The sequence below is a fragment of the Fonsecaea monophora genome (assembly GCF_001642475.1).
Source record: "Fonsecaea monophora strain CBS 269.37 chromosome Unknown Scaff105, whole genome shotgun sequence".
In the NCBI taxonomy this organism is placed as follows: Eukaryota; Fungi; Ascomycota; class Eurotiomycetes; order Chaetothyriales; family Herpotrichiellaceae; genus Fonsecaea; species Fonsecaea monophora.
The window spans coordinates 1-25272 of NW_019174036.1; the positions used below are offsets into that span (position 1 = coordinate 1).

Below are 25272 nucleotides of genomic sequence, written 5' to 3' on the forward strand. Positions count from 1 at the left end.
AAGAAGAAGAAGAAGAAGAAGAAGAAGAAGAAGAAGAAGAAGAAGAAGAAGAAGAAGAAGAAGAAGAAGAAGAAGAAGAAGAAGAAGAAGAAGAAGAAGAAGAAGAAGAAGAAGAAGAAGAAGAAGAATCGTTCCCCTATGGTTGGGTATTTGGTGAAGAGAATGTTCCCATCAGACTCTAGGTAAAGTTGAATCGAACGGAACGGTCGGTCACTTTGGGATGGGAGTATCTACCAAGATGGGAAAAAAAGGGAATGTATCAAGGGAATGATCACTGCCGCTACGCGCGACTGCCACGCACGAACAAATGTGTTTTCAGTGTCGAAAATCTCTTCGAACGGACATCTCTCGAATCGTTCCGTAATTTCCAGACCAACAATAAAGGCCTCTTGTTCTGCGCCGTCTCTCACTTCCTGCTCGTGAATCTGATGACTGGACCTGACCTCCCTGCCGCGAGATGGTCTAGCAATTTATACTCCACGACTTCGGGATTCTTTTTGAACCGATCTTCCTTCCCACCAGCGACATACTCGAGGTCATACATCCAGACCGCGCGGGCAAGGACCAGACACAGCTCCATGACCGCCAACCGCCTCCCGATGCACTGTCTCGAGCCGTACGAGAACGGGGTCAGGGCATCGTGGCACCGCTTGACGGCGTCGACACTCGTGTGTTCGGGCAGCCACCGCTCGGGGATGAACGTGTGCGGGTCGAAGAAGACGTCTCGGTGATGGTGCACCGCGTAGACGGGGACCGAGAGCTCGACGCCCGCGGGGAAGTGTTCGCCCGCCGCGCTGAGGCCGCCCGTGAGCACCTCCCGGGGCAGCACGCCGGGGAGGCTCGGGCTCAGACGGATCGTCTCGTTGATGACCGCGTGGAGGTAGTCGCAGCCGTCGAGCGTCTTGCCGAGGCGGATCTCGTCGACGCAGGTGAAGGTCGTGCGGATCTCCTCCGTCAGACGCTTCAGCGCGTGGGGATTGTGCGTCAGATAGAAGAAATTCGCCGCCAGCTGTGTGGCTGTTGTGTCGGAGCCTGGTTGTACACTTTATGAGTAACGATCGCTCTTTCGCTCTCCCAGAACTCCTGTGTTAAAAGAGAGAGGACGTACCTCCAAGTATAAGACCCCTCGCTTCGGCAAACACCTCCTTGGAATTGGCGTAGGCTTTGGTGCCGTCCTTGTTCTCGGCGCTGGCAATGTACGAGAAGAAATCCTTGCGGCTCTGGTCGGCGTTCATGCGCAGCTGGACCTGTTTCTTCGCGTACACGAGCAACTGCCGGCCGCGGCGGACGATGTCTGGGAAGAGGATTTTGTCAAGGTTCCACCTGAGCATGAAGTGGCTGCATCCGTTCTGCGTGTGTGGTCAGCCAGGTCTCTTCGAGTCCTTTGGACAGTTTCGAGTGTTCGGGCTTGCTTTGTGTCGCGTCTGTCCCAAACCATACACGGGTAGGCGGCCAGAGCAAACTTACGAGAAGCTGCTGGTGTACGGCCGCGTCAATGACATCGGGTAGCTGGCGACTTTCATCTCCCCTGAGCATGCCAAAGTCCTTGCCAAACACGAGATCGCCCATGACATCGAAGGTCAGGTAGTTGCCCCATTTCCCCAGGTCCGCGGTCCAGCATTGTCGCAGTGCCGAGCAGTGCTCTTCGCCCGACGCCGCACGGAAGAATTCGTCAATGTGCGGGAGCATGTATTGTTCCATGGAGGACAGGTTCGCCTCGGTGAATGCTGGGGCGAGGATGCGGCGCTTGCGGGCGTGGATCTCGCGGTCGCGGGAGGAGAACATGTTCTGGAAGCCATTGTGTGCGATCGACGCTTCGTAGAAGATGGATTTGCGCACGTTCTGGTTCACGCCGTAGATGTCTGGTTAGGATAGTCAGGGTTAGCTTCGTCATACAGCCACTGGTGTTCAGCTGAGGGGCGTCAGTGGTCCAAGTATACGTACCTTTGATGGCAGCCGAGTCGTTGATTGTCACGAGGTTGGGAGCAATACGGACAAACTTGCCTGCACGGAGAACAGACACTTCGTCAGTCACCGTCTCTTCTGATCACCTTCCATGCCTCACATCCGGCCTTTTCTCACAAGCATCTCCTGAACCCCCCTACACCTTGACAACACGTACCATACTTCTGGTGCGCCCAGTAGATCTGCAGGTGTCTGTCACCGATAGCAGCGTGATAGACCGAATACCAATTCGTGACCCTCGCCCAGAATGGACCGGGGTACTTTGCGAGTGGATGGAAGTAAAGCCTATATGTGACTAGCCCGAGTGTCTGCCATTTGCGTCAGCATTCATGAGAGGTTGGGATTGGTAGCTGAGAATCGTCCATTCTCCTGAAAAGCATACATAAAGCAGTGCTGTCGAGATGGAAATAACACTCAGCAGAAGTACAGGATGGTAGAGTAGTCCATCCTTCGCTGTGACGGACTCTCCCGAACGATATGTGAATGTCATTGTTGGCAGCCAGCGATATCACCACGATATTGAATGAATTGGTCAGCGTAGTGCTTCGAATTTCCCAGCTCGTATCGACTTCATGATCGGAAATATATCATTGGAGTCGTCGGACTCCTTATACACAAGTCTCACTTCCATGTCAGCTTGGTTGATCTGACCTTGATCATCGTTCCGAACTTGTCATTACTCCATGCCATTGGGAAAACCCCGATGATGAGGCCTCCCCGATTGACAGCACATCTTTGCAGATTCCCTAAGCCACCGAGCACCTCCAGAGGTCTCTCCCATTGCTGGCCATAAATGCAAGGACCTACGGTAGATAGCAGGTCATCGAGTCTGATAGGTTCCCCCACGTTCTCAACCCACACGTTGCGGAGAGTGATCGTCACGGAGCCGACTGGAGTGCTGACCATGGTCGGAACGTTCCGACTACTGCACCTTGGATCTGTTGGGTTATACTTCCCGGCCTTGAAAGTATTCACATAGGGTCGAGACTTGGAGATTAGGTGTCTGAAGGCATTGTCTAAAGTGGTGGAAGGCCGGTGAGCCACCAGTTCACGGTGAAGGGCACGAGTCATTCTCCAGGAGACCACGGACTATCCATCGTCCCAAGTTGGCCATATACACCTTTCCGTCAGAGCTCCTCGATTCGGTCTCAAATGAATTTGTGTAACCCGCAATATAACCTCGATGCCACAACATTCGTCCCGATATGAGATAAGTTTGAGGTTGGAAGGGTGAATGAGATGGTGGTTTGGCTTCGACGAGGCTGTCGTCTACCAAGTCAGGTAAAGTGCAGCCTCGAACGGGTACCCCACGGCGGGGCCCTCCAACTGCACCGCAAGATCGACGTGGACAAAAGGGCCTCCTATGTAGTTACAGAATTTTGGCATTTCTCTGAACTCGAAGACAGGAGAAGATGCTACGGTGAATGCGATACCATTGAAAGTTTCTATATCCGAAGTCTACATATCACGTCTTTTCCTCTTCCAACCGAGGACCTTGCGTCTCCAAACGACTGCCTCCTTCACATCTCCTACAAACAAATCCGTCAAAGTTCTATTCACTTTAGGATACACTCAAAGAGTAGAAATCCGCCATCATGCAGTCCGGAATTACAGGTAACTTGGTACCCTCCCGCACCTGGACCGTGATATACAGGAGGCTGACTGACCACCATCCTTCTGCTACCTGCAGCATCTTCTGATCTTCACTCCGCATTCAGCAACTTTACCAGCGATACCTCTCTCTTCTGCCTCCCTGCCGGTATAAGTTCCGAGTCCCTCACGCCTTTACCAGCGATCCGCTTCCCCTCCACGCATTCCGGCCTCTTCAACAGCATCCACACGCTCTCCGATATCCTGACGCCGACCGACCCCTTGTACTTGCTCCTCCGTCGTGCTCCCAACTCCAGTGAGCTGATAGCAATAACATATGTTCCCTCACGGGCCCCCGTGCGGCAGAAAACTCTGTTTGCATCAACACGCAACACGCTTATGCGCGAGCTCGGCACTGAAAAGTTCTCCGAGACGGTCTTCTTGACTGAGAGAGAAGAGATCCTCGATCCTGCGCAATGGGATGAGCGTTCCAGAGGCTCTGCGGCTGCGAGCGGTGGAGTCCCAACCCCCGGTGCGAGGGGAGCCGTGGATTCTGGGTTGCTCAGCGCAGAGGAGAGGGAGCTGCAAGCTGTGAAACGGGCCGAGGAGGAAGAAAGGCACGGAACGCGGGGAAGAGATCTGATGGGCGAGGGAGGAAGTGGCGCCACACAGGGCAAAGGGGGTGTCATGATGAAGATTGCGGATGAGGCCAAGTCCACTTTGACGGCGTTCAAGGACACTGACAGTTCGGGCGGCAATATGGCTGTCTTCGGAATCGACATTGCCACGGAAGAGATTCAGCTGTTGTCCACAAATTCTGACGTCCATCCCGGTGCGGTAGCTGGGAATATACCAGGCGATCGACCAAGTTATACATTTTACAATGCACACGGAGTCTCGGGAAGTATATTTATCTACGTGTGTCCCGGGACGAGCAAGATCAAGGAAAGAATGGTCCACGCGAGTTCGAGGTTGGGAATGACCAAACTGGCCGGGTGGGAAGGTGTCGAGATCGTGAAGAGGTTGGAGGCCGGAGATCCGGAGGAGTTACACGGCGAGAGACTAGAGGAGGAAGTCAAGTCTTTGCTCGCCGCGGCGGGTCTTGCTAGTGGAATTTCTGGTGCAGAAGGCGGCGACAACTCGGGCCCCGGGTCGGGAACTGCAACACCCAGAGGAGGATTTGCCAGACCAAAGAGACCAGGGAAGAGGTGACGAGTCGATGAATCAGGCAGAATTTTGAAGCTGCACTACAAACTTGCAAGAATAACCTCTCTTTTTCGAGGTAAATGTGGCGCTGATGGCTTTCAAAAGCACCCAATAACCATTCTCAAAGACATATGACGAATAAAGCGACGATTGAATTGAGATCAGTCGCTGGCTGTCTTCTACCCTTCCTTTCCTTCATTCTCTGCATACGCCGGATCCACTCGTCATTCAGTGTCGTGACACGACAAACGTGTTCTCGCTGGTAGAAAATCTGTTGTTTGATGCATTTGGCCCGGGATATAGACCGGATTTCAAGTGTTGTACGTGCGGCTCAACACGCGGAACAATCGGAGCATAAGCCAGTACCAATTCAGCAGAACAAATGGCTCTGGCCGTATTCCTCATTGTGGGGGAGGTGAGAAGCGGACGTGCTGGGTTGCCACAGAATGCGCAAGATTTGCGGACACTTCTGTGCCATATTCAACCACTCTGAAAGATTGTCTCGAATGAAATCCTCGCCAGAACAGGCAACTCGACCATGAATTATCCCCCTAGGCATCAAGTTGTATCCTGCACAGCTTGGAATATGCACTCATTTTAGCCCATACGGACAGAGAGCGGTGGTCTGTTCCCAGCGCCGGCTTCCCTCTGAAAAGATGCAGCTCGTGTCTCTAATACTGTTGATTTCTGAAATTCTTCTTTTGATAGAACAGATCCGTCCTCGACGATCCCAGATTGATAATCTTCGGGCACCCGTCTCGGTCCTTTTCCAACCTCGTGCACTCGAAGCAGTAAAAGGCGTCGGAAATCCCTTCACCGCCGCAGACGATGCACTTGTTCTGGTAGTTGCCGAAGGAGCACTCGTCGCAGATTCGCACAAGAGTCGTCGGGCGCACGTAGGAGTCGCAGACGGGGCACTTGCCGTCGCACTTGTCGCAAAGACGGCCGATCGAGATGCCGGGGGCTTTACGACACATGACTAAATCAGGGTGGTGGCGCGACATTGTTGCAGTTGTATTTCGCGGGGGGTTTCGAGAGCGACCAGAGGTACTGTTGTAGTGGTTTTCAGTAGTTCGAGGAGGATTGATTTGGTACAGAGCTTGTGGACGACGCAGGAAGGGAGGATGCAGGGAATAATATGTAGGTCGGCGTAGTGGCTGCGGGACAAGGAAACGGAAACGCATCGAAAAAGCTCAGCCTTGCGCGAATTTCTAAGCCTCGTTCCTTTTCCCCGCACAAACAAAAGCGGCACGTGCAGCAAGAAAAGATCTGTGGAGCTCCGCCTGCAGGCCTGATTCGATGTTTCTGCCTTTCATCTACACATCAACAGCCTCGATGCCAAACCAACGAACTGTGGGAGTGAGGAGCAGGAGCCTCACTTGATAGAGATCCAACTCTTGAACCCACCGCATTTTGCGAACAATGATATCCTCGGCTGTCCTCATTCCTGAGGAGCCTCAGGTCGACCCTGCAGACCAACATGGCTCCCTCAAACGCCGCCAGTCCTCCCATTCCGAATCCTCAGAATCAAATAAGCGCCCCCGCCTCAACTCACAGACGTCAACGGCCGGAACGAACAATGGCGAAGCGTCCCCATCGGCGCCATCAGCAACTTCGCCAGCCGCAGTAGGCGCTCCAGGAGGACAGCCATCGGCGATGTCGCCTCCTCCGCCTCGCCGACGACAGACATCTTCGACCCTGGAACAGGATAAATCTCGAAACCGAAGACTTTTCGGTGCCCTACTCGGCACTCTTTCGCAATCCTCGAACGCATCGAGAAGGTCGTCCGCTGGAACCAAGATAAATAATCCAACGACGACGACGTTAAACGAACGACGTGAAGAAATCGAATCGCGTCAGCGGGAACGCCTGAAACGCGAGTCCCATGAGATCGCCGAATCTGCCCGCGCAAAGAGGCAACAACTTCAGCGCGAACGACGAGTCGAGCAGTTGCGCTGGGATGAAGAGGCAATGAAATTGCGGCATAGGAATATGAGGGCCGCCGCTGGATTTTTGCAGACCAAGGCAGAGCCACGATTATACTATAAACCCTGGGAATTACGCGACTCGGAGGAAGACGAGATTAAACAGCAGATCGAAGAGGCGGAGGCCACGATTCAGCGGGAAACCGAGGAATTTGAGGAGAAAAGGAAGTCGAGGGAACAGGAGCTGAAGGCAGAAGATAAGGAGGCGCAGCACCCGCCGGGTCCAAAAAGCCTCCCTGGAGATATCACGAAAGACGAAGGAGACAATCGCCTTGATGCGAAAGGCGAGGCTGTCAACGACGCATCTGGAAACGAACAATCGGTTCAGATCACAAGTCCAAAGGATGGGGAAGATCAACCCTCCCCCCACGATGCTTCCGGTCCGCTGAAGGATAACGACTCTGCGGAACACCCACCGAAAGCAGAGAGGCGGCGCAGCGGCAGTAGCAAAGAGCACGACGACCATGATCATGGCGGCGAAGAACTCGAGCGTGGACAAGAAGACGATGTAATATACTGAATATGTACCGTTGAGGGTTGTCGGCTACAATACTGACGAATACCACATTGTTGGATGTTTCTCTGCACAGCACAGAGCGGACACGAGACTCGTACGGCATGTGCATGTTTCTCGGCGAGAAGTGATTCATTCAGATGCCGTTGACCGCCCGTAGAGACTCGCAACGCCATGTCAAAATCTCTCGGTGGACTGATTCCGCTGGGAAAATTATACCTCACACAGTCCAAGCGTACAAGCAAGATGCGTACCGTAGGGATGATGGTGCTCAGCCTCGCCGGTCGTTGTATAGCGTCCAAACACGGTTTAGTGCGATACACTTAGTCTAGACAGGCACCAGGCTGTGACCGACGAGGCTGAGGTTTATGTCATACCTCATACTCGGTATGAAGGACTCCACCACGTGCAGCCGCCCCGGTTGCCATAATTACCCAGCGAACCGTAACTTGTCCCTCCGGGCCGAAGTTCAATCATCAAATCAATTCTCGCGCATTCTATTTTCTTTTCCCTCTCCCAATTTTCTCTCCCAGGCGTGATAACCAAACAACGAAGTATTCATTTTGTTGGTCTTTTTTTTTTCTGTCCCAGGCCAAATTTACGGTTTCTTTTTAGTTTTGCAGCAGCAGCAGCTTTTGATACTATTTTTGCGCCATGTCGTAATTTTGTCACATTTTCTGCCACATTTGATCTTTGTCGACGCCCTGCATTCATCTTTTACTAGCTCGTCCATTGAACTGCTTGGCGTTGGGTGGTTTTTGAAGGGGAGGTCTTCAGTGCTATTATTATTATTATTATTGGATCTGGGTGCCAATCTAGTCGTCATATCTGCCGACAATGGAATCACGTCCAACGACAAGCACCGCGGGCTCCCAAATCTCATCTATCAACGTTCTGACCTTGAATTGCTGGGGACTGAAATATATCGCAAAGCACCGCCATGAACGACTGTCCGAAATAGGAAATCGGCTTGCCACCTATTCCCCTCAACTCGATATTGTCGGTTTGCAAGAATGCTGGACATATACCGATTACCTGTCCATACGAGACAGCACCCGCTCTTTCCTCCCGTACGGCAAGTTCTACCACTCCGGAATTTTCGGGGCTGGTCTGGCCATCCTGAGTCGATGGCCAATCACCGAATCTTCCATGTATCGTTATCCTCTCAATGGCCGACCTCAGGCATACTTCCGCGGCGACTGGTTCGTCGGGAAGGGTGTTGCATGTGCCAGGATTTCTCTTCCCGATGGCGACAACATTGAAGTATTTAATACGCACTTACATGCGCCTTACGAAAAGGAACCGAACGACAGCTATATCTGCCATCGGACAGCACAGGCCTGGGAAATTGCGAAACTCATGCGTGCAGCTTCCGACAGAGGCAGCCTAGTCATTGGACTGGGCGATTTCAACATGGTCCCACTGAGCTTCGCACACGTTCTGGTGGAAAGTCGTGCGGGCGTGCAGGATGTGTGGCGAGTGGTGAAACCTGGGAGCAGCATTGGTGCAAGCGTCGATCCACCTGAAAAGGAGCGCCGGAAACGCGTGGGCGAAGATGAGACTCCGTCCGTCGAGATAAGTCTCGAGGAACACGGCCACACGTGCGACTCTGTTCTGAATACGTGGCGATGGAACAAGGCCCATCAGAAGCAGCTGGCGCAGGGCCACGACCGGAAAATCTCGGGCACGGACTTGGACCCAAAAGCAAAACGGTTGGACTACATCTTCTTCAGCGGCATAGGTAAGGGTTGGAGAGTGGGAGATGTAAAGGTTGCTCTCACCGAAAGGCACCCGACCCTCCTCTGCTCGCTGAGTGACCATTTTGCTGTGCAGGCGACACTAGAGAGAAGCCAAAGCCAGCCAGCTCCTTCGATCACAGTGGAAGCTCACGCAGCCTTGCACGATTCAAGCGCCACAGGTGCCAACCTCCAGACTGTGGATTTTGAGGAGAAGGGTTTCGACAAGGCAATATCAAAGATACCCACGCGAAGCCAAGTCAGCCAGGACTTTTACAGAGATATCCTCGTCATGATCGACAAATACACGCTGCGGGAGCGAAAGCAACGACGGTATGGCCTGTTGCATTTCGTGGGCTCCGCTGTGGTCTCGATCGGCTGCTTCATCGCCGTCTGGTGGTCACCGCGGAATTTTGTGTCCTTCATCCTGATACTGCTCAGCAGCCTTGGCCTCATGGCTGGGACCTTACATGGATTGATCGGGGGTCTCTTTGTGGGTTCGGAACTGAGGGCACTGGCTGAGTTTGAGTGGGAGGTTCGAAATGCGCTCCATCTTGCTGGCGGTCCGGCTTTGGAAGATCAATCATTTCAACTGAAAGATTGGTACGACTGAATCCGACAAGCATTGACCATGTTCTAGAAGAGCTCCATGAGCATCAATGGCTGGGTGAAAAGTGTCCCTGCATTGCTGCGACAAGCGCCCAGCGACCATGGCGCTTAGAGAATCGAGCAACAAGTGGCAGCTTGCAGTGGACGAATGGAGAGGAATGGACCGGGGGATCCCTAACACATGCAGGGAGCAGAACTGAATGCACCCTGGGGAAGAGAGTGAATTATTATGAATGTTGTTGGCATGACATGGATGGGGGGGAGGATTGAGTGTGTGTTGTCCTTGCTGGGCCCGTCATTGGATTTGCAACTCGACACTTCAAAAAGGGTCCGAATTTCCCACCTTCGTCGATAACGCCAACCTCAACATTCCTCTCTCCATTACTCCCACAACCACCTTTTCCTGTTCGTCTCATTATCAGAATCCGGTCGCCTGGTGTTTATTGATCAGTAACTGATTTTTCAGGATCCAGACACACGCGCATAACAAGGTACGTAAACCTGTCTCCCACCTGTTGCGCTGTTGTCCCTTCTACTGCCTGGACCTTGGTTGCCTGCGAACCACCTCCCACCACTGCTTTTCCATTGCTCCCATGAGTCATCGGTTGTCGCGAGCACCTTATCTATCATTGTTCCAAGAGTTATAAATATTGGACGATACCCCATGAAGTTGTGACCGTATCATCTTTGCCTGCTTCACCGGTCACCTCGTCACCCCCGCTTTTGCGCAGTCCAAACAACCGTTTCACTCACTTTACCAGCTGACAACTGGCCTTATTTAGTTTCTCAAGACAGCCTTCGCCGTCTCATCTGCATACAACTGCGAGAGCCTCAAAAACCACACAACACCTACCAAAACCACCACTACCAATGGCGCAAACACGCGGCGCAACCGGCCACTCCAAGCCAAGAGTCTTTGCCACCGTCTCGACCGAGCCTGTGCGCAAACGCAAGACGACGGCTACCACTACGGACGGCGCCACCAAGAAGAAGCGCAAGACTGCTCCGAAGAAGGCGGGCGCGACAACCACCGGCGCAGGTGTCACGAAGAAACGCGCGCCTGCGTCGCACCACAAGAGAAAGCCCACAATTGCGGACAAGGTCGAGGGCGTGGTGGAGAAAGTCATCGGGACCGTCGAGGGAAAGCCCGGCAAGAAGGCTGCAGGCACGAAGAAGATCAAAGGCACAGACGGGAAAGGCAGCAAAGTGTCCAAGAACACCGCGAGGGTCGAAATATCCTAGATCAAGGGTGTTCTCGACTTTGCACGAGACGCGAGACATGAGTGTTTCTGTCGCAGCAAACGTATGATCAGACAGAAGCTGGCGGAGAATGCTGTGCTGACTGGCCCACTTTGGATCTTTGTGGGAACGCATCGGACTTGTGTTATTTTACCCTTTCCCCCTTTGCCCACTTGCCCCCTTTGCCCACTTGCCCCCTTTGCCTCCCATCCCTGAGCTGGATTTTGGGGGTGGAGAGCATGGTCATCATCATCATTAATGACATTACCACCGGGATTTTGTCTGACGCTTGCTCGCTCACTCACTCTGTTCCCGGGCATTCTTGTTCACACAATCCCAGACTCCTTTTCCTTGTTCGACTCGAGGCCCGAAAACTCGAGGCTCGAGGCTCAAGGCTGAGGATTCGGAGCTCAGGGACTGACTGACCTTACATGACATGACATGATATGGCACGGCACGGCACGGCATAACGACAATTGGGTATTGTTTACGAGAATTCGCACAGGAGTTTTTGCAAAGGGCATTGTTATCCATCACAACACATCACATCACGAGGCAAGATTTCTTTGGTTCAGGATACCTCGCATGGATCTGGTCTGGTATTGCCATCTGAGTTGGGCCGGGTTGGCTGGCTGGGCCCATACCATCATCATCCATGGTAATAAGAAACCCAAAACCCAAAACCCCTTAGATAGTAGGTAGCTTCAAAGGTCACCTTATGCCTACCTACCTACCTCCCTCCCTCCCTTCCACTACTTACCTGTTTAACTGCATGTCTATGTCCCTCGGTCCTTATGATCCAACATCCCTACTCATAGATAGAGACACACAGGTTCACAGGTACAAACTGAGGTACAGAGGTAGAGGTACAACGGCAATGAATAGAGAGATACCTAGGAATACCTCACTCGCTCAGTTCTAATCTATCAATCTATCTATCTAGGAAACGAGCAACGCGGGAGGAACTCAGCCTGTCACAGGCCTTTCTTACACCTCGAACAATGGGAGAGCATGTTCATAATCAAGTCTCTCCGAAATTCGTACTCTAGTACTCATTCTACTCATTGTAGTCCGTACTGGAACCTCGTATGTATTACTTTTCTAGTTGGCTAGCACGATATCAAGGTGCAAGTGCACCATGCTCATGGGATATTTCGCTCGCTTGTAACAATTCTCCCATTCCATTCCTCTGTTCACATATGCAATTTTGTCCTTTGTCCATGTCGAGACTTTCATTCCCTTTCGTTCGTCATCCATGTCGCTTTTCGATCCATGCTATTTCCGAAATCCCTATTCCCGTGTTGAAGTCAAAAACGCCGTACCAGGTCAATCTGTCCCTTTCCCAGTATCAACAATGTCGGAGTTACAGTACAATCTCGTCACTTCGTGCGTCTTGTTCCGCGCTTCCTCCAGATTTGTAGTTGTCTGTCATCGACGCGACCGATGAGAGGCCTTGTCTAACATGGGCAACTTCGAGTCCTGAGAAGAACACGCTCATCGATACCACCACTCATTCAGTCATCCAGGCTGTCTCGTCTATCTCTTCTCCAGCCACCAGACCTTGGAGGTCCTTGACCGCTGAGGCTGGGAAGTGGATGATGATAGGCCTTGGTATTCTGGTTCTGGACGCTCTGGTTGTCAAAGTCTTGGTTTGCGTGGAATGAACCAGGCACGGTGCGGATTGGACGTTGGGGGCTGTGATTTTTGCTCGGCGAGTGGTATCTTGGTGGACGAGGACCAGACATTGGCGCAGCAGCCGGTGGTGGAGTCGCGACACTGAAGCTGCCTTCTTGGCCGTACGAAAAGTCACGACGTGATTGACGTTTCTCAGGACTGTGCTGGCGAGAAGACGGTGCTTGCCGGGTGCTGTTGCTGCCAATGTCACTGCCGCCACGTGAGGTCTCGGTGTAGTCCGTGCCGTAGAACAGGGCATCCGAGTCTCTGTTGAGACCCCCCACACGGGCAGCCTTTTCGTGTCGATATGCGCGGACATCGTAGTCCTGGCCACCTTCCCAGCGGGCTTCCTTGGCCTCTCGTAACTTTCTCTCTTTTGCCGTCTCCTTTTGCTTCCTTGACTGCTTCTCCTTGATGATAGGTGCTTCAGAAGACAGCTCTGTCATCGTCTCAGTCATAGCCTCTGTCATGGTATCTGGGATCGTAGCCGTGTCTTTGTCCGAGTACCCATCTCCCACAACGCTACCACCACCTAGCTTGGTACTCTTGGTAGCGTTACTAAGAGTCGTTCCATTGGGGCCCTTTCGTCTCAAGACGGTAGACTTGTATTCATCCCAGTCACCCTTTTGCCATTTAAAGCCGCCGTTCTTGGCCCAAAAGAAGAACCAGATGGCAAGGATGACGAAAGAAGCTCCGATAATGGCGAATAGCGCCTGGATACCTTTCATGTTGATATCATTAGGATCAACTGACCCGGCACCAGGGTTTGGGTCTTTTGTATGTTGGGCATCTCTTGCGGTGAGGACATTATAGCTATCTATCGGAGATAGCATGGGAGGAGAGTCATCGCTTCGGGGGATGAGGGGATTGTAGACCAGATTCCGTTTAGAAAATGAGGTTGTCGTCGGCATTTCGTTCAGGTCCGTGGAGCGTGCATCGAGTTCAAGGGAAGAGAATTTGAGGTCGGGTATGTCAACATGGGAATTGACCGGAGCCATGATGGTAGGGAAGAGAGCAGCAACGCTCTCGAGGGAAACGCTTCGTCAGTGCAGCTGTTCTTCTGTCGTATATCACAGATGTTCGGTGCGTAAGGGGACGATAAGAGACGGTGTTTCGATGTAGTGTCTTGTAGACAATTTGACGGTGTGGTAATTTTGCAGAGGGTCAGATATGGAATGTCCAGATGGGCAGATGAGAAACTCACCTCTGCGAAGAGACTTTTGTGAGCGAAATACTGTTGTATGGCTGTGAATATGTGGTGGCAGGAAACACTGAAGAGGCTGGGGAGCAAGGCTGGGCAGCCGCCAGGCGAGGCTGCGCCATATATTTTGTCCAGTGATAATGACGCAATTGTTGATTAACTCCGAATCAGGCATAGCTCCGTTTCCACAGCAGCCTCACGTGTCTCTCTATTATTGTCCCACGACTCATGCCACGCTACCTCGACTCGTTCAAGAATTCCACCAACCCGACTTCGTTATGTTTGTAACCCAACTTCTCTGCGCGTCGCGACACGAACCTCATATTGCTCGCCATCAGCATCGGCAATTCGCCCCCGCCTGCTTCCTCCAAAGCTACACTTCTGGCTCGAGGCTCCCGCACGATCCCTTCCGCGTACAATGTTTTCGCAAAGGCGTCTGATGCTTTCTTCCAGGAAACTTCCGGTCCCCCAATCAGGAAACATCGCTCATAGACAGATCCTTGAGGATCCTCCTCGTGCAATGCCAGGTCCAAGACCTTCAGCATGAAGGGGGCTATGGCATTGACGTGGAGGCAATTGAAGAGGGCACTTCCGTCTCCTACGTATGGCACAAATCCCAGCTCTTTGGCCTTCTCGCGGTAGATTAGTTGGATCACTCCCAAAGCCGGAATTGGGCCAGCAGCTTCGCCATATATTCCAGAAGGGAAGACAATGTAGGTCCCGATATTGCTTGTTTTGCCCGCAGTTAAGACTCTGCATGATGAGTTGTCAGTCAATTATGACAGATACTATGATGCCCAAAGAAGATCATACACGGTGTCAGGCCCACCATTGAGCATGGAAGGGTTGATAAGCTTCATGTCTTCTGGACTGCAATCCTGCTGCATGTCAGTAAGTTCATTCCGCGTAGTTCAAAGGTGCCATTTCGCTCACGTCCCAGATCTTCGTTTCGGCGTGAAACGCCCCATCCGTCCATCTCTTATCCACAAAATTACCAGTCCCACTCATGTGAATGAGTGTCTTCTTCTTATCTTGCGGCTGCTGATTTAAGCCTGCCACAACCGCCTCGCTCAAAGGCACATCCCATGACGAACCCACGTTGATGACGATGTCGTGTTCTCGCGCTAACGCGGTGATCTTGTTCTTCTCATCGAAAGTGCCATGCACGATGCGTTTAATGCCTGCTGTTTCGTACAAGTACTTGTCGAGGGTATTATTCCGCAAGAAGACCGTGACTGGGAGTTGGGAATATTCTCTCTTCAGAGCCAAAACGAGATGTGCTTGGAGATAATGTCAGTCAACCAGCCAAGTTATGAGACAATTGTGGAGGCAACTTACAACCAACAAGGCCTGTTACACCAAAAATCAAAATCGAGGGCATGGTCGATGCTGGATCCGCTGCGACAAACGTTTGAATCGACGTGTCAATTGGTTTTTGAAGTCCTGCGGTATGCTCTTGTGGGAGGAATCGATCAAGCTCTTCAGGTCTACTATTCGACTTATATACTCTTCGAGCCTGACCAAATGCCCTCTCATCAGATCCAATATTCCCTCGAGTTCGTCGCGTGTCCATACCACAAACAGTCTACTGGCCGAGGATACTCATCCGCCACCAAGCACAAGCCTCTCGAGGCTTCAGGCTCTAGGCTCTTATAAAGATGGGTGACCAAGTACCACGGATTGCGGATCAGCGGACTGCACAAAGCTCCCGACAGCCCAGCCCAGCCCAGTCCAGTTCAAGAGCACTGGCTCTCATCGATGGACTGGTGATTCTTCTATGAAACTCTATTCGTTCACCACGGATTCATGGACCTCAGAAACACGGTCGGGCGTGTCTTCATAAGCAAAAGCCATGGTCGCATTTATGCGAGACAGCACCATCTGCTGTGCTCTTATTGGTGCCCCAGAAAAATTACCCTTCCGAGCCATTGGGGCCAAGCGGATCGACCAAGGACAGGGCTTGAGAACAATGGATGCTGTGCTATAATCAATCATATATTCATCAGAGATGCCGTTTTTTGAGGCTGTTGAGGAAATGATGAGAGAGAGAGAAAAAAAACTACTTCTTTCATACGAGCTGCTGGCTGTAGAAGAATGAAGGCTCAATGTTGACAATCATAATTTTGTGGGTTTCTCTCTCAAGACGGTCCCCTTCATTCATGGGCTTTTAATCACCCTTGTCTGTCGAGCACTTGTCTCTCTCGTACAGTCAGTCCTGTGCGAATACCTCCTCCCTCCTCCCTCTTCCCTCCTTCGCAGCTTGATTCCCCCAAAATACCTCGTGCGTATGTTATGTTTTGATCTTTGGATCTCAAATTCTCGAGGCGGATGTCAATGCAATCAGTCGACGGTGCAGATCAACTTGCCCATGGTCTGGTTGCTCTGAAGCATCTTGTGGCCCTCCTGGATTTCGGACATCTTGAAGACCTTTTCGACAATGACCTTGAAGCGGCCATCGATGAAGCGGGGCAGGGCGTGCTCGACGAGCATGTCGCGCAGGCGGCCCTGGTAGGCCTCGTCACGGCTGCGGAGGCTGGACCCCTCGTAGCGGAGGCGCTTGCGCAGGAAGCGCGACACGTCGACGGGCTTCTCGACGACGTTGCCGCCCAAGTTGCCCAGGTTGACGATGTGGCCGTCGCGGGCCGCCGCGTCGAGGTTCTGGTCAAAGTAGCCGGCGCCGATGAAGTCGACAATCAGGTCGACGCCCTTGCCGTCGGTTTGCTTGAGCAAGGCCTGCGCCCAGTCGCCCTCCTTGTACGAAAAACCCTCGGTCGCGCCCAGCGACTTGCAAAACTCAATCTTCTCGCGTGAGCTCGCCGTCACGTACACGGCCGAGGCGTTGTCGGCCTTGGACAGCTGGATGCCCGCGATCGACACGCTCGACGCCCCCGCGTGCCACAGCACCGACATGCCCGGCTTGAACTCGCCCACCAGGTAGAGCGCCTGCGTCGCCGTGATCCACGTCTCGGGGATGCCAGCCGCCTCCTCCCAGCTGAGTTCCTTGGGCTTGTGTACCAGCATGTGCGTGCTGACGGCGATGTACTCGGCGTAGGCGCCACCGTAGGCGAGGCCAAAGACCTCGTCGCCGATGTTGAAGCCCCGTTCGGGTTCGGAGCCAAAGGCCTCGATGGTACCGGAAAATTCGACGCCCATGATCGGGCCCGCCTGCGGTGGTAACGGGTATCCGCCTTCTCGCTGGAGGAGATCCATGCGGTTCAGGCCAAAAGCCTTGATTTTGACGAGAGCCTGGCTGCCCTTGGCCACCGGTTTGGGAGTGTCGGGGTTGATGAAGAGGGCGGAAATGGGACCCTTTCCGCCCTTGATGTCGACTGCGCGCATGGTTGCCATGGCTCTTGCGGGTGTGCTTCTAGCTGACGGCTGGACGCGACTGTGAAGAGTCCTGATAGCAAACTTGTTCTTACTTCTGGTGGTACTGCTCAAGGGTGATATTGATGTTGATGCTGATGCTGATGCTGAAAAGGATCTTCTTGCCCCGAGAGACGTCGATGTCTGCAGTATATGTAAAGACGGACAAATGCGCTGGCCCTGAAGAATTGCTATTGAGAACGGGTAATAGCCGGTCACTAGCCGTTGGAGATGCGGGATTTCTAATGCAACCCTTGAGCAGACAGTCGCCGTCGAGTTCATTCAATGTCGATACGGGCGAGAGAGAGGAGGAGAAGAAGAGGACGAAGATCGCAGCCTCGGGATCGACGGCAGGCGGATGATAGATTCGAGGGATTGGCGAAGCAAAGACAAAGGTGACACCAGGCTACGGAGATATGATTACCTCAAGGCTGCTTCCCGATTAGGTTGTGTTTAAATGCCGCCAGGAAAGGTATAGAGAGGGGCATCATCATAGCAGCGCAAGGATGCGCACGATGAGGCCCTCGTACACGATACGAGGTGCAGACGAGGTGCGAGGAACTCTGCGGATGACGTGACGCCATTACTAACGAAACATTTCGGAGGTTTCCAGATTAGTAGTAAAAGTAGTAAAAGTAATCAGCGAAAGTAGTGAATTTCCACCGGATCCAGCATTACTCTGTGCCACTGGGGGCTTCATGGCCTTCAGCCACCGAGATTCATCCATCATTTCCACATGCATAACTCGCAGCTATCAATACAGGCACCCAGGTGCATCCCAAATGACAAAGCACACTTGACCCTAGCACTCTGGGTGGCACTCAGTGGCTTGCTTTCTGTCCCCAGTGTAGTCTTTCGGTAGGCAAAAGGCTTATCATTCAGGTATAGTGCCATCATCACCTCAGTTGTTTTCCCAACACCCCAATCCACGATAACCACAACTTCTGCTACTCCTCCTCTAGTCAATGTTGTATTGCTTGATCAATTCAATCAGCTTCTGTGATTCTGTCACATAGTTCAAAGGCGCGGCCGATGTGACTTGATATCGAACCCTAGTACTCGCGTTAGTCTCCGTGTCAACAACATCATGGGTCGGTCGTTTTTACCGTTGTTGTTCCTGGAAAGTGTCAAGTTTAGCCTTGCATTTCCAATTCCATGTCTTGCAGTTGGCCTCGGAGAATATCTCGGCTAGCCTCTTCTCGTCCACCTCCTTGATCTCCATCAGCTCATCCGCGGTCATACCAATGACCAGTCGGCCCGTTTCGTCGAAACAGCTGACCCAGATTTGGCCAGTGTGATCGCTAATGTTGACCGACATGATATAGCGGTATTCAGGTTTTGGATGGTTCTTGTCACATCGTTCGCAGCGCCACTGACCGGGGTCGATCTCGAAAACTTTCTTGTTGCACCCCTCCGACAAACATGCCGGGTAACAAAAGTTGTCCTGCTTGATGTATTGTATTGAAGCCTTGACGGAGAAGAAGTCGGCATTGTCAGACATTCCCAATTGCTCGTCTTTGACTTGCGAAATGGTCTTAAACGGATCACCTCGAGAACCGGTTCCAGATGCCGCTGTGCCTTGGATGTTTGCATGAGTCGCAAAATTGCCACTCCGACCTTGGTCCTCATACCACCCTTTCAATTTGTGTGCTTCAGGCATGTCGGGATTGGCGCTAACCGACCCAGAACTTAGCAGACTCAAGCTGCGTCCGCCAAAATCTGAGACTTTGACACCTTTGAAAGCGACCACTGATTCAGGTGGAATGTCAAACGAGGCCGCCGTTTTCCCCCAGATGGTTAGACGCACCGAGTATCCAGTGTTATCGACCAGAGTGAGCTCTCTCTTATCATAGGGCTTGCTTGTGGTTTTTGACGTGATTTGTGAAGTCTCACCGACCTCCTTGAGCACCCCAATGATGTCAATGGTTGTGTCTTTCTCCACAGATTGCAAGTCTGCGATGCTGGTGAAGTTGTATCGAACTTGGGGAACGTCATCTTGATCCTCGGCTTTCTCGACAGTGGTGTCTTTCTCAAAGTGAAGCTCATAGTCATTTGCCAAGTTTGAAAATTGTTTCTTCGCCAATGAGACCCTGCAAGGACTCGAAATGTAGTAGACGCTGCCCTCTTGAAACAGATCGTACAGCTGATCGCATTGGTCATTGAAACCCGTGGCCCGGATTTCGCCACTTTCGTCCAGCAGGTTGACGCTGAAAAGCTTGCCCTCGCCATTACGATTATGCCATGTCTTGATGTCCGACTTGCTCGTGCAACGCGCCTTGATGGTCCACTTATTGGAGTATGGTGAAATTGCTTCGATGGGGTAGATGTTCGCATGAGCGGATGACGATGGCTTCGCATGACCCATGGGTCGGTTCTGTTTCGGCTGCTCTTGTTTGTTTCCATAGAATCCATTGCTCGTAATCGACGTAGGGTATGCCTTCTCTTCATCTTCAGCCTTCAGCTCCAGTGGTTTCGGGTCGCCGAGTTTCTCGTGCTCCCCATACTCTTCGAGGACTTTGATATCGGTCACGATGAGAATGCTGGACAGAGCGTTAGTGTCATTGTAAGTCAGCGAAAGAGCCTGTCTTACCGTTTAGCCTTGACCTTGTTCGCAGAATATCCCATCAGTTGCACGAGAACTCCTCTGCGGAGAATCTTTTCCTCTACCAGCTGATTCTGGTGCACGGCCAGCATCGTCTGAATGTAGTTTTTCGTGTCGCTGAAAATGACTCGGTGGCGCTCCTGACCACCTTGTTGCGTGGCAATAGGCTTGATTTGAACACATTCTGTTTCCTGTCAGTCTTCATCGAAGGTACCACGATCTCGGAGTGTATGGAACCCTCTGATCACGACATGGTGACTTACGCATGACGGGGTGTTCGACCCGTCCAGGACGATCCTCAAAAATGTCGGCGAGCGAACCTGCATCGATGCGCGCGAGCGCAGCAGCAGGGGAATTCATGGCTGGCACTGAAAGATGATTGAAACGAGGTAAAGACGAGTAATGATAGATCGAGGCAAAGGTTGGTGAGTTGAAATGTTTAGCGACACATAATGATGCCTGCGAGCTCCCACTTCTTCGACGCGTTCTAACGCGTTAAGTGGTTCTCCCCGCCTGGTGCCCGCCACCGGTACAACAGCCTTGCAAGGAGAGGCGCTGACTAAACTTGCCAGGCAAAAACTACCATTGTCTGACGCCATGTTTTTGTCAAGGTCTCACTCCACCAATTCTGGCTGTCCTCCGCGTACGGTTCTCAGCCCAAGTATCCAGAGGGCAACCCTATTGTAGATAGACCATTTCCGGTACTCGTGTGCATTGTCATTAGGCATAAGAACATACGGACATCTACGACAGTGAAATGCTGTACGTCCTTCTTCAAGCAGGACCTACTCTGTGACGTCTGCCACGATTCTCAGAGCAGTTTCCTGTCAGACCTTGTCATTTCTTTAGGCTGACCTCAAGGGTCAGACCCTACCAAGTATATCCAACATTCAAGGAGCCGGACAATCAGCATCTTTTGCCAAAGTTTTTAGTCCCAAACTGATTAAGTCACATACCACAACTATCCAAGTAGACGAGAGTAAGGGCCCAGGGAAAGGAGAACTTACCTGACACGTCTGTGTGCAACTTATGGCCGATTCTGAACTCGCAACCAGGGCTCCCGAGTCCGATGCTATGGAAGCCCAAGTCGAACCCTCTGCTGTCTCATCTACAGATTCAACGGCTCAGACTGGTCCCAGCATGGGAGAACACTGCGTAACAGACCGTCCGACACCAGACAATCGCCAACCGTCTGGCGAGATGTCCAAGATAGGTGACGTTGACGTCTACATCTCGAAACCGGCCGACTATCCAAATACTCCAGCCAAACTCCTCCTTCTCCTGACCTCTGGTACGGGGTTGCACTCCGTAAACAATCAGGTCCAAGCAGACATGTTCGCCGCCGAGGGCTTCGTCGTGATCATGCCTGACCAATTCAATGGTGATCCGGCGCCGAGCTCCAACAGGACTACGATGCCCACTTCCCCCACCTCCCCTGGAGAACCACCACAAAGTCCGAGCCTCCTCGAGCGCATAAAACTTGGTGCTGCCGAGACGGCGAAATCATTCCTCGTGGACATGTGGCTGGCCCGCCAAACACCAGAGAAGGTGCTCCCCATCTTGCTCAAGGTGATCGAGACATGCAAGGACGAATACGCGGATGCTGTCGCCCATGGACAAGGCATCTATAGCGTGGGATATTGCTTCGGTGGGAAGTACGTGGTTATGCTAGCTGGCGAGAATCCTACGCAACAACCGCCCAGTGGCAAGGATGAAGAGGAAGGGATGATGGCAAAGGGGCCGCTCATCAAGGCTGGTGCTGTGGCGCACGCGACGTTGGTGACGCGCGAGGATCTGAAGGCCATCAAGGCGCCTTTGACGATGGTTTGTGTCGGTAAGTTAGAGCTGATGTCTTCGTGCTGTTCGGATATTCACAGCTGACAATATTTTACCAGAGAACGACCCTCTATTTCCCGACGAAGTGCTAGATGTTGGTCGAAAACACCTTGCATCCAGCAGCATAGACCATGAGATCAAGACATATCCCGAGGTCCCGCACGGTGAGTTTCAATTCGAGGAAACATTCCTCTGGGCCGAAGGGGTTCATCACTAACTATGGCACAGGATTTGCGGTGTATGGAGATTATGATTCGCCCGAAATCAAGAGAGCTCAAGAAGCAGCTTTCCAACAAATGCTGAACTGGCTCAGGTCTCACTGAGGCTTCTTTTTTGTTCAAGGATGTCTGGCGGCGATAGGCAGCTCGCAATGAGCAATAACGATACCCAAGAATCAATAAGGAAAAGGGCAGGATAACGGGTGGGGTTTATGACAGCGCGTTGAGCCACAGGAAACTGTTTAGTTGGTTTCATTGCACCTCGCTCAAATACTTCAATGGGCGTTCTTTTGCCCAGGACGCCCGCATCAGTTCAGAACTGGACTCTATCAAGTAGAACCGGGAAAATTCCGCTGTGCCATCGCCATTCTAGGAGCTCGTCTCACTACCCTGTCGAGGGCTCCCGCGCTTGCTAAAAGCCCTTGTCCTCACTCCCGTCATGACTCTGTGCCGGTGACAGGTTCTCGTCGTTATTTCGCTCATTTTTGCATCATCAGTTGCACGAATTCGTTGTCTGTATTGAGGTGATCAGTCGTGAAACAACATATATTGGACAGGCGGGAGAAAGGAGGACAAATTTGACTTACAGTCAATGCGACCATCCCCATCTTGATCAGCCTCTCGAATCATCTCATCCACTTCATCATCCGTGAGCTTTTCACCAATGGAAGTCATGACATGACGCAATTCAGCGGCAGAAATGAAGCCATTGTTGTCGCGATCAAACACCTTGAACGCCTCTCGAATTTCCTCCTCGGAATCTGTGTCCTTCATCTTTCGGGCCATCATCGTGAGGAATTCTAAACAAACTCGTAAGCCGAGTCCATGGATGCCACTGATTGTAAGTTGCTCCACCATACCTGGGAAGTCAATGGTGCCATTGTTGTCTGCATCCACCTCATTGATCATGTCCTGAAGTTCGGATTCTGAAGGATTCTGGCCGAGAGATCTCATCACGGTGCCCAGCTCTTTGGTGGTGATTTGGCCTAGCAAGGTCATGTTAGATTTCAAGGTTTGCGGACCTGGCGACGACATCGGCGGGGTAGGAAGGGGTATATGTACCGTCGCCATCTTTGTCCTACAGAGCGATGCGTCAGCTTCCAAGGCAGTAATGAAGAGATCAATCAACGTACAAACAGAGAGAAAGCTTCTTTGAATTCAGAGACCTGTTCTTCGGTCAAGGAGTCCGCCTACAGTCAACAGGTGTCAGTCTAGGCCCATAGAGAATGTTTCACCACTGCAGCCGCAGTTAGGATTGCCATGTGGTGCCATACCATGGTCGAAATCAATCACGCAACGGTCGCCGTTGCAGTTGAGTGCAGGTTATGGTGGTGCGCGACGTTGGAAAGGGGTTTGGTATAGTTATGTAGCGTCTCCTAAAGGGAGGACGTATTCAAAGGCGGCTGAAGCGGCGGCGTAAATTGAACTGCAGGGTTACGAGTAAAGTTGTCCGTAGAAAGGGCAAAGTCTCAAACTCCACTGGATTATGGCGCTGGAATTCGGGCCAGCTGAAAAACGAAGGATTGGCGGGAGATTCCATGGTCCTCGGATTATCGATTCTCCGAGCCCCTTCGTCACTGATGTTCTAGGTGTCGCTTGTTCGTTGCTTGCACGGGCTGCCTGTGTCGCGCAACTCAAGTTTAATTCTTGACAATGCTTGCTGCTTCCATGTTATTGGCATCCCGACGACTGTCTGAACTACTTGTTTCTTCCTAATCCATTGTATCTGATCAGCATGCCAGTCAGAGCAACCCGAGATCAGACGGAGGACAGTCACATGTGATCCGTTCAATTCCATCAGATCTCAATATGTGGAGAGATCGGACGAATCTGTATAGCCCAAATTTCCTGATGCAAGGCAAGCATGTCTGACCTTCTTCTAGTTATATCTCCTATCGCCAGTCATATTCCCACCACCCATCTAAGAAACCGCGATTCCCATCCGCCATAAACGGCTATGCCGACCAGGCATCAGAGGAGACCAGAGGTCTCATGTCCACGGGGGCTTACGAGAATGACGGCGATGCAGTCATAGAGATGGACTTGCTTCCTCCCCGCTGGATTGATGTTCAAGATGAGGTCGGCGATATTCTCAAGGACATCACACTCAAAGCTGCAAAGTTGGAGAAGCTGCATTCCAAACATGTCCTTCCCGGGTTCGACGACGAGTCGGTCAAGCTGCAGGAGGAACGCGAAATAGAACAGTTGACGACGGAAATTACGAGAGGCTTTCAAGAATGTCAAAAAGCCATCAAGCGCATCGAGAGTATGGTCAAGGAGGCCAGGGAGACAGGCAACCTTCAAAAGGGGGACGAGATCATGGCAAAGAATATCCAAGTCGCTTTGGCATCCAGAGTACAGGAAGTCAGCGCCACGTTCAGGAAGAAACAAAGCACTTACCTCAACAAACTCCGTCAACTGGGTGGCTTCGAATCACCCGTTGGTCGTTCTTCAACTCCAATACCCGTTCAGAACCCGTACTCCGACCCGGCCTTACTCGAGTCTGACGCCGACAAGCGACTAGGACAGTCGGCGCTACAACAAACAGCACAGAAACGACTGCATAGAAACGATACTGCCATCGCACAACGGGAACAGGAAATCAACGACATCGCCAAAGGTATCATTGAGCTGGCCGATATCTTCCGCGATTTACAAGCAATGGTCATCGACCAGGGCACCATGCTCGACCGCATTGACTACAATGTGGAACGGATGGCTACAGATGTCAAAGGGGCGGAGAAGGAGCTCATCGTTGCCACCAATTACCAGCGACGCAACACCAAACGCAAAATCCTCTTGTTGTTATTGCTTCTTGTTATTGGCATGTTTGTCCTCCTGTTGATCAAACCGAAGAAGCGAGCTCAGCCAATACCACCTCCTGCATCTCCCGCGAACCCAGACAGTCCTCCTTGAGCAATGAAGCACGGTGTAGACACGATGGTAAAATATTTGCTGAACACAAAGGACACAAAACGAGGACTATGCACCACAAGCTCGCCTTCTTATACTGATCCTGGCCACAAACACAGTGCCTGTCGAAGGGCGAGATTCAACAGTGTTACCTCAGTCGCAGGACTGTGTCGGATGACCAAAGCACTCCCCTTTTGATCCTCTGGAGGATCACTCCCTGAATCCGTGGTTTATTCCGGCTGAGCACGAGGAAGAAAAGTTGGACACAATTGCAGGAGACACAAGGGAAGCCACGCCCATGGGTTCGTGGCATACAATAGAGGTTGTTTTGAAAGAGCTACATAGACCCTGCCGGAGGTCTCTCCTGTTGAACGAACCTCACAGCTCCGTCATATTACGGTGCGGACGACGAGGTAGCTATGGCGTAATGACGTAAGTATGGGTCGCCCTTACTAGTATTTCATGCATTGCTAATACGGAAGCAGAGAGACTGGGCTGGTCCTCATTCTAAAACGAAACACTTTGGAATATATTCACCTCTTTCCCAAGAGGGCGTGTGTTAACACAAATACTAGTACTACTACTTATACCCAGCAGCTCCTCTTGGTTGAAGCCTCT

The 25272-nt window shown here is 52.0% G+C and overlaps 13 protein-coding genes across 13 annotated transcripts; 6 read left to right on the forward strand and 7 right to left on the reverse strand.

The window, feature by feature from the left end:
- Positions 1 to 406: 406 nt before the first annotated feature.
- On the reverse strand, positions 407 to 2871 carry AYO21_09886 (hypothetical protein; the record flags this gene model as incomplete). The annotated part of the gene is made up of 6 exons (XM_022659815.1): positions 407 to 1032; positions 1109 to 1349; positions 1468 to 1862; positions 1945 to 2004; positions 2123 to 2273; positions 2617 to 2871. The coding sequence occupies 6 exons, from the start codon at positions 2869 to 2871 to the stop codon at positions 407 to 409; spliced, it is 1728 nt and encodes a 575-aa protein (XP_022507837.1).
- Positions 2872 to 3560: 689 nt separating this feature from the next.
- AYO21_09887 (hypothetical protein) lies at positions 3561 to 4767 on the forward strand (the record flags this gene model as incomplete). Its single annotated transcript, XM_022659816.1, has 2 exons — positions 3561 to 3579; positions 3656 to 4767. The coding sequence occupies 2 exons, from the start codon at positions 3561 to 3563 to the stop codon at positions 4765 to 4767; spliced, it is 1131 nt and encodes a 376-aa protein (XP_022507838.1).
- A 665-nt stretch (positions 4768 to 5432) lies between these two features.
- Positions 5433 to 5765, reverse strand: AYO21_09888 (PHD finger-like domain-containing protein 5B; the record flags this gene model as incomplete). The annotated part of the gene is made up of 1 exon (XM_022659817.1): positions 5433 to 5765. One exon carries the CDS (start codon positions 5763 to 5765, stop codon positions 5433 to 5435), a length of 333 nt encoding a protein of 110 aa, XP_022507839.1.
- A 418-nt stretch (positions 5766 to 6183) lies between these two features.
- AYO21_09889 (hypothetical protein) lies at positions 6184 to 7266 on the forward strand (the record flags this gene model as incomplete). Its single annotated transcript, XM_022659818.1, has 1 exon — positions 6184 to 7266. One exon carries the CDS (start codon positions 6184 to 6186, stop codon positions 7264 to 7266), a length of 1083 nt encoding a protein of 360 aa, XP_022507840.1.
- An 831-nt stretch (positions 7267 to 8097) lies between these two features.
- AYO21_09890 (hypothetical protein) lies at positions 8098 to 9609 on the forward strand (the record flags this gene model as incomplete). The annotated part of the gene is made up of 1 exon (XM_022659819.1): positions 8098 to 9609. The coding sequence occupies one exon, from the start codon at positions 8098 to 8100 to the stop codon at positions 9607 to 9609; it is 1512 nt and encodes a 503-aa protein (XP_022507841.1).
- Positions 9610 to 10475: 866 nt separating this feature from the next.
- On the forward strand, positions 10476 to 10847 carry AYO21_09891 (hypothetical protein; the record flags this gene model as incomplete). Its single annotated transcript, XM_022659820.1, has 1 exon — positions 10476 to 10847. One exon carries the CDS (start codon positions 10476 to 10478, stop codon positions 10845 to 10847), a length of 372 nt encoding a protein of 123 aa, XP_022507842.1.
- A 1511-nt stretch (positions 10848 to 12358) lies between these two features.
- AYO21_09892 (hypothetical protein) lies at positions 12359 to 13516 on the reverse strand (the record flags this gene model as incomplete). Its single annotated transcript, XM_022659821.1, has 1 exon — positions 12359 to 13516. The coding sequence occupies one exon, from the start codon at positions 13514 to 13516 to the stop codon at positions 12359 to 12361; it is 1158 nt and encodes a 385-aa protein (XP_022507843.1).
- A 439-nt stretch (positions 13517 to 13955) lies between these two features.
- Positions 13956 to 15100, reverse strand: AYO21_09893 (hypothetical protein; the record flags this gene model as incomplete). Its single annotated transcript, XM_022659822.1, has 4 exons — positions 13956 to 14472; positions 14533 to 14597; positions 14653 to 14999; positions 15058 to 15100. 4 exons carry the CDS (start codon positions 15098 to 15100, stop codon positions 13956 to 13958), a joined length of 972 nt encoding a protein of 323 aa, XP_022507844.1.
- A 959-nt stretch (positions 15101 to 16059) lies between these two features.
- AYO21_09894 (hypothetical protein) lies at positions 16060 to 17067 on the reverse strand (the record flags this gene model as incomplete). Its single annotated transcript, XM_022659823.1, has 1 exon — positions 16060 to 17067. One exon carries the CDS (start codon positions 17065 to 17067, stop codon positions 16060 to 16062), a length of 1008 nt encoding a protein of 335 aa, XP_022507845.1.
- A 976-nt stretch (positions 17068 to 18043) lies between these two features.
- AYO21_09895 (hypothetical protein) lies at positions 18044 to 20047 on the reverse strand (the record flags this gene model as incomplete). Its single annotated transcript, XM_022659824.1, has 4 exons — positions 18044 to 18137; positions 18192 to 19625; positions 19676 to 19871; positions 19951 to 20047. The coding sequence occupies 4 exons, from the start codon at positions 20045 to 20047 to the stop codon at positions 18044 to 18046; spliced, it is 1821 nt and encodes a 606-aa protein (XP_022507846.1).
- Positions 20048 to 20716: 669 nt separating this feature from the next.
- On the forward strand, positions 20717 to 21846 carry AYO21_09896 (hypothetical protein; the record flags this gene model as incomplete). The annotated part of the gene is made up of 3 exons (XM_022659825.1): positions 20717 to 21521; positions 21583 to 21687; positions 21752 to 21846. The coding sequence occupies 3 exons, from the start codon at positions 20717 to 20719 to the stop codon at positions 21844 to 21846; spliced, it is 1005 nt and encodes a 334-aa protein (XP_022507847.1).
- A 374-nt stretch (positions 21847 to 22220) lies between these two features.
- On the reverse strand, positions 22221 to 22776 carry AYO21_09897 (calmodulin; the record flags this gene model as incomplete). Its single annotated transcript, XM_022659826.1, has 3 exons — positions 22221 to 22255; positions 22329 to 22541; positions 22602 to 22776. The coding sequence occupies 3 exons, from the start codon at positions 22774 to 22776 to the stop codon at positions 22221 to 22223; spliced, it is 423 nt and encodes a 140-aa protein (XP_022507848.1).
- Positions 22777 to 23550: 774 nt separating this feature from the next.
- On the forward strand, positions 23551 to 24657 carry AYO21_09898 (hypothetical protein; the record flags this gene model as incomplete). Its single annotated transcript, XM_022659827.1, has 2 exons — positions 23551 to 23573; positions 23625 to 24657. 2 exons carry the CDS (start codon positions 23551 to 23553, stop codon positions 24655 to 24657), a joined length of 1056 nt encoding a protein of 351 aa, XP_022507849.1.
- Between the last annotated feature and the right edge of the window lie 615 nt (positions 24658 to 25272).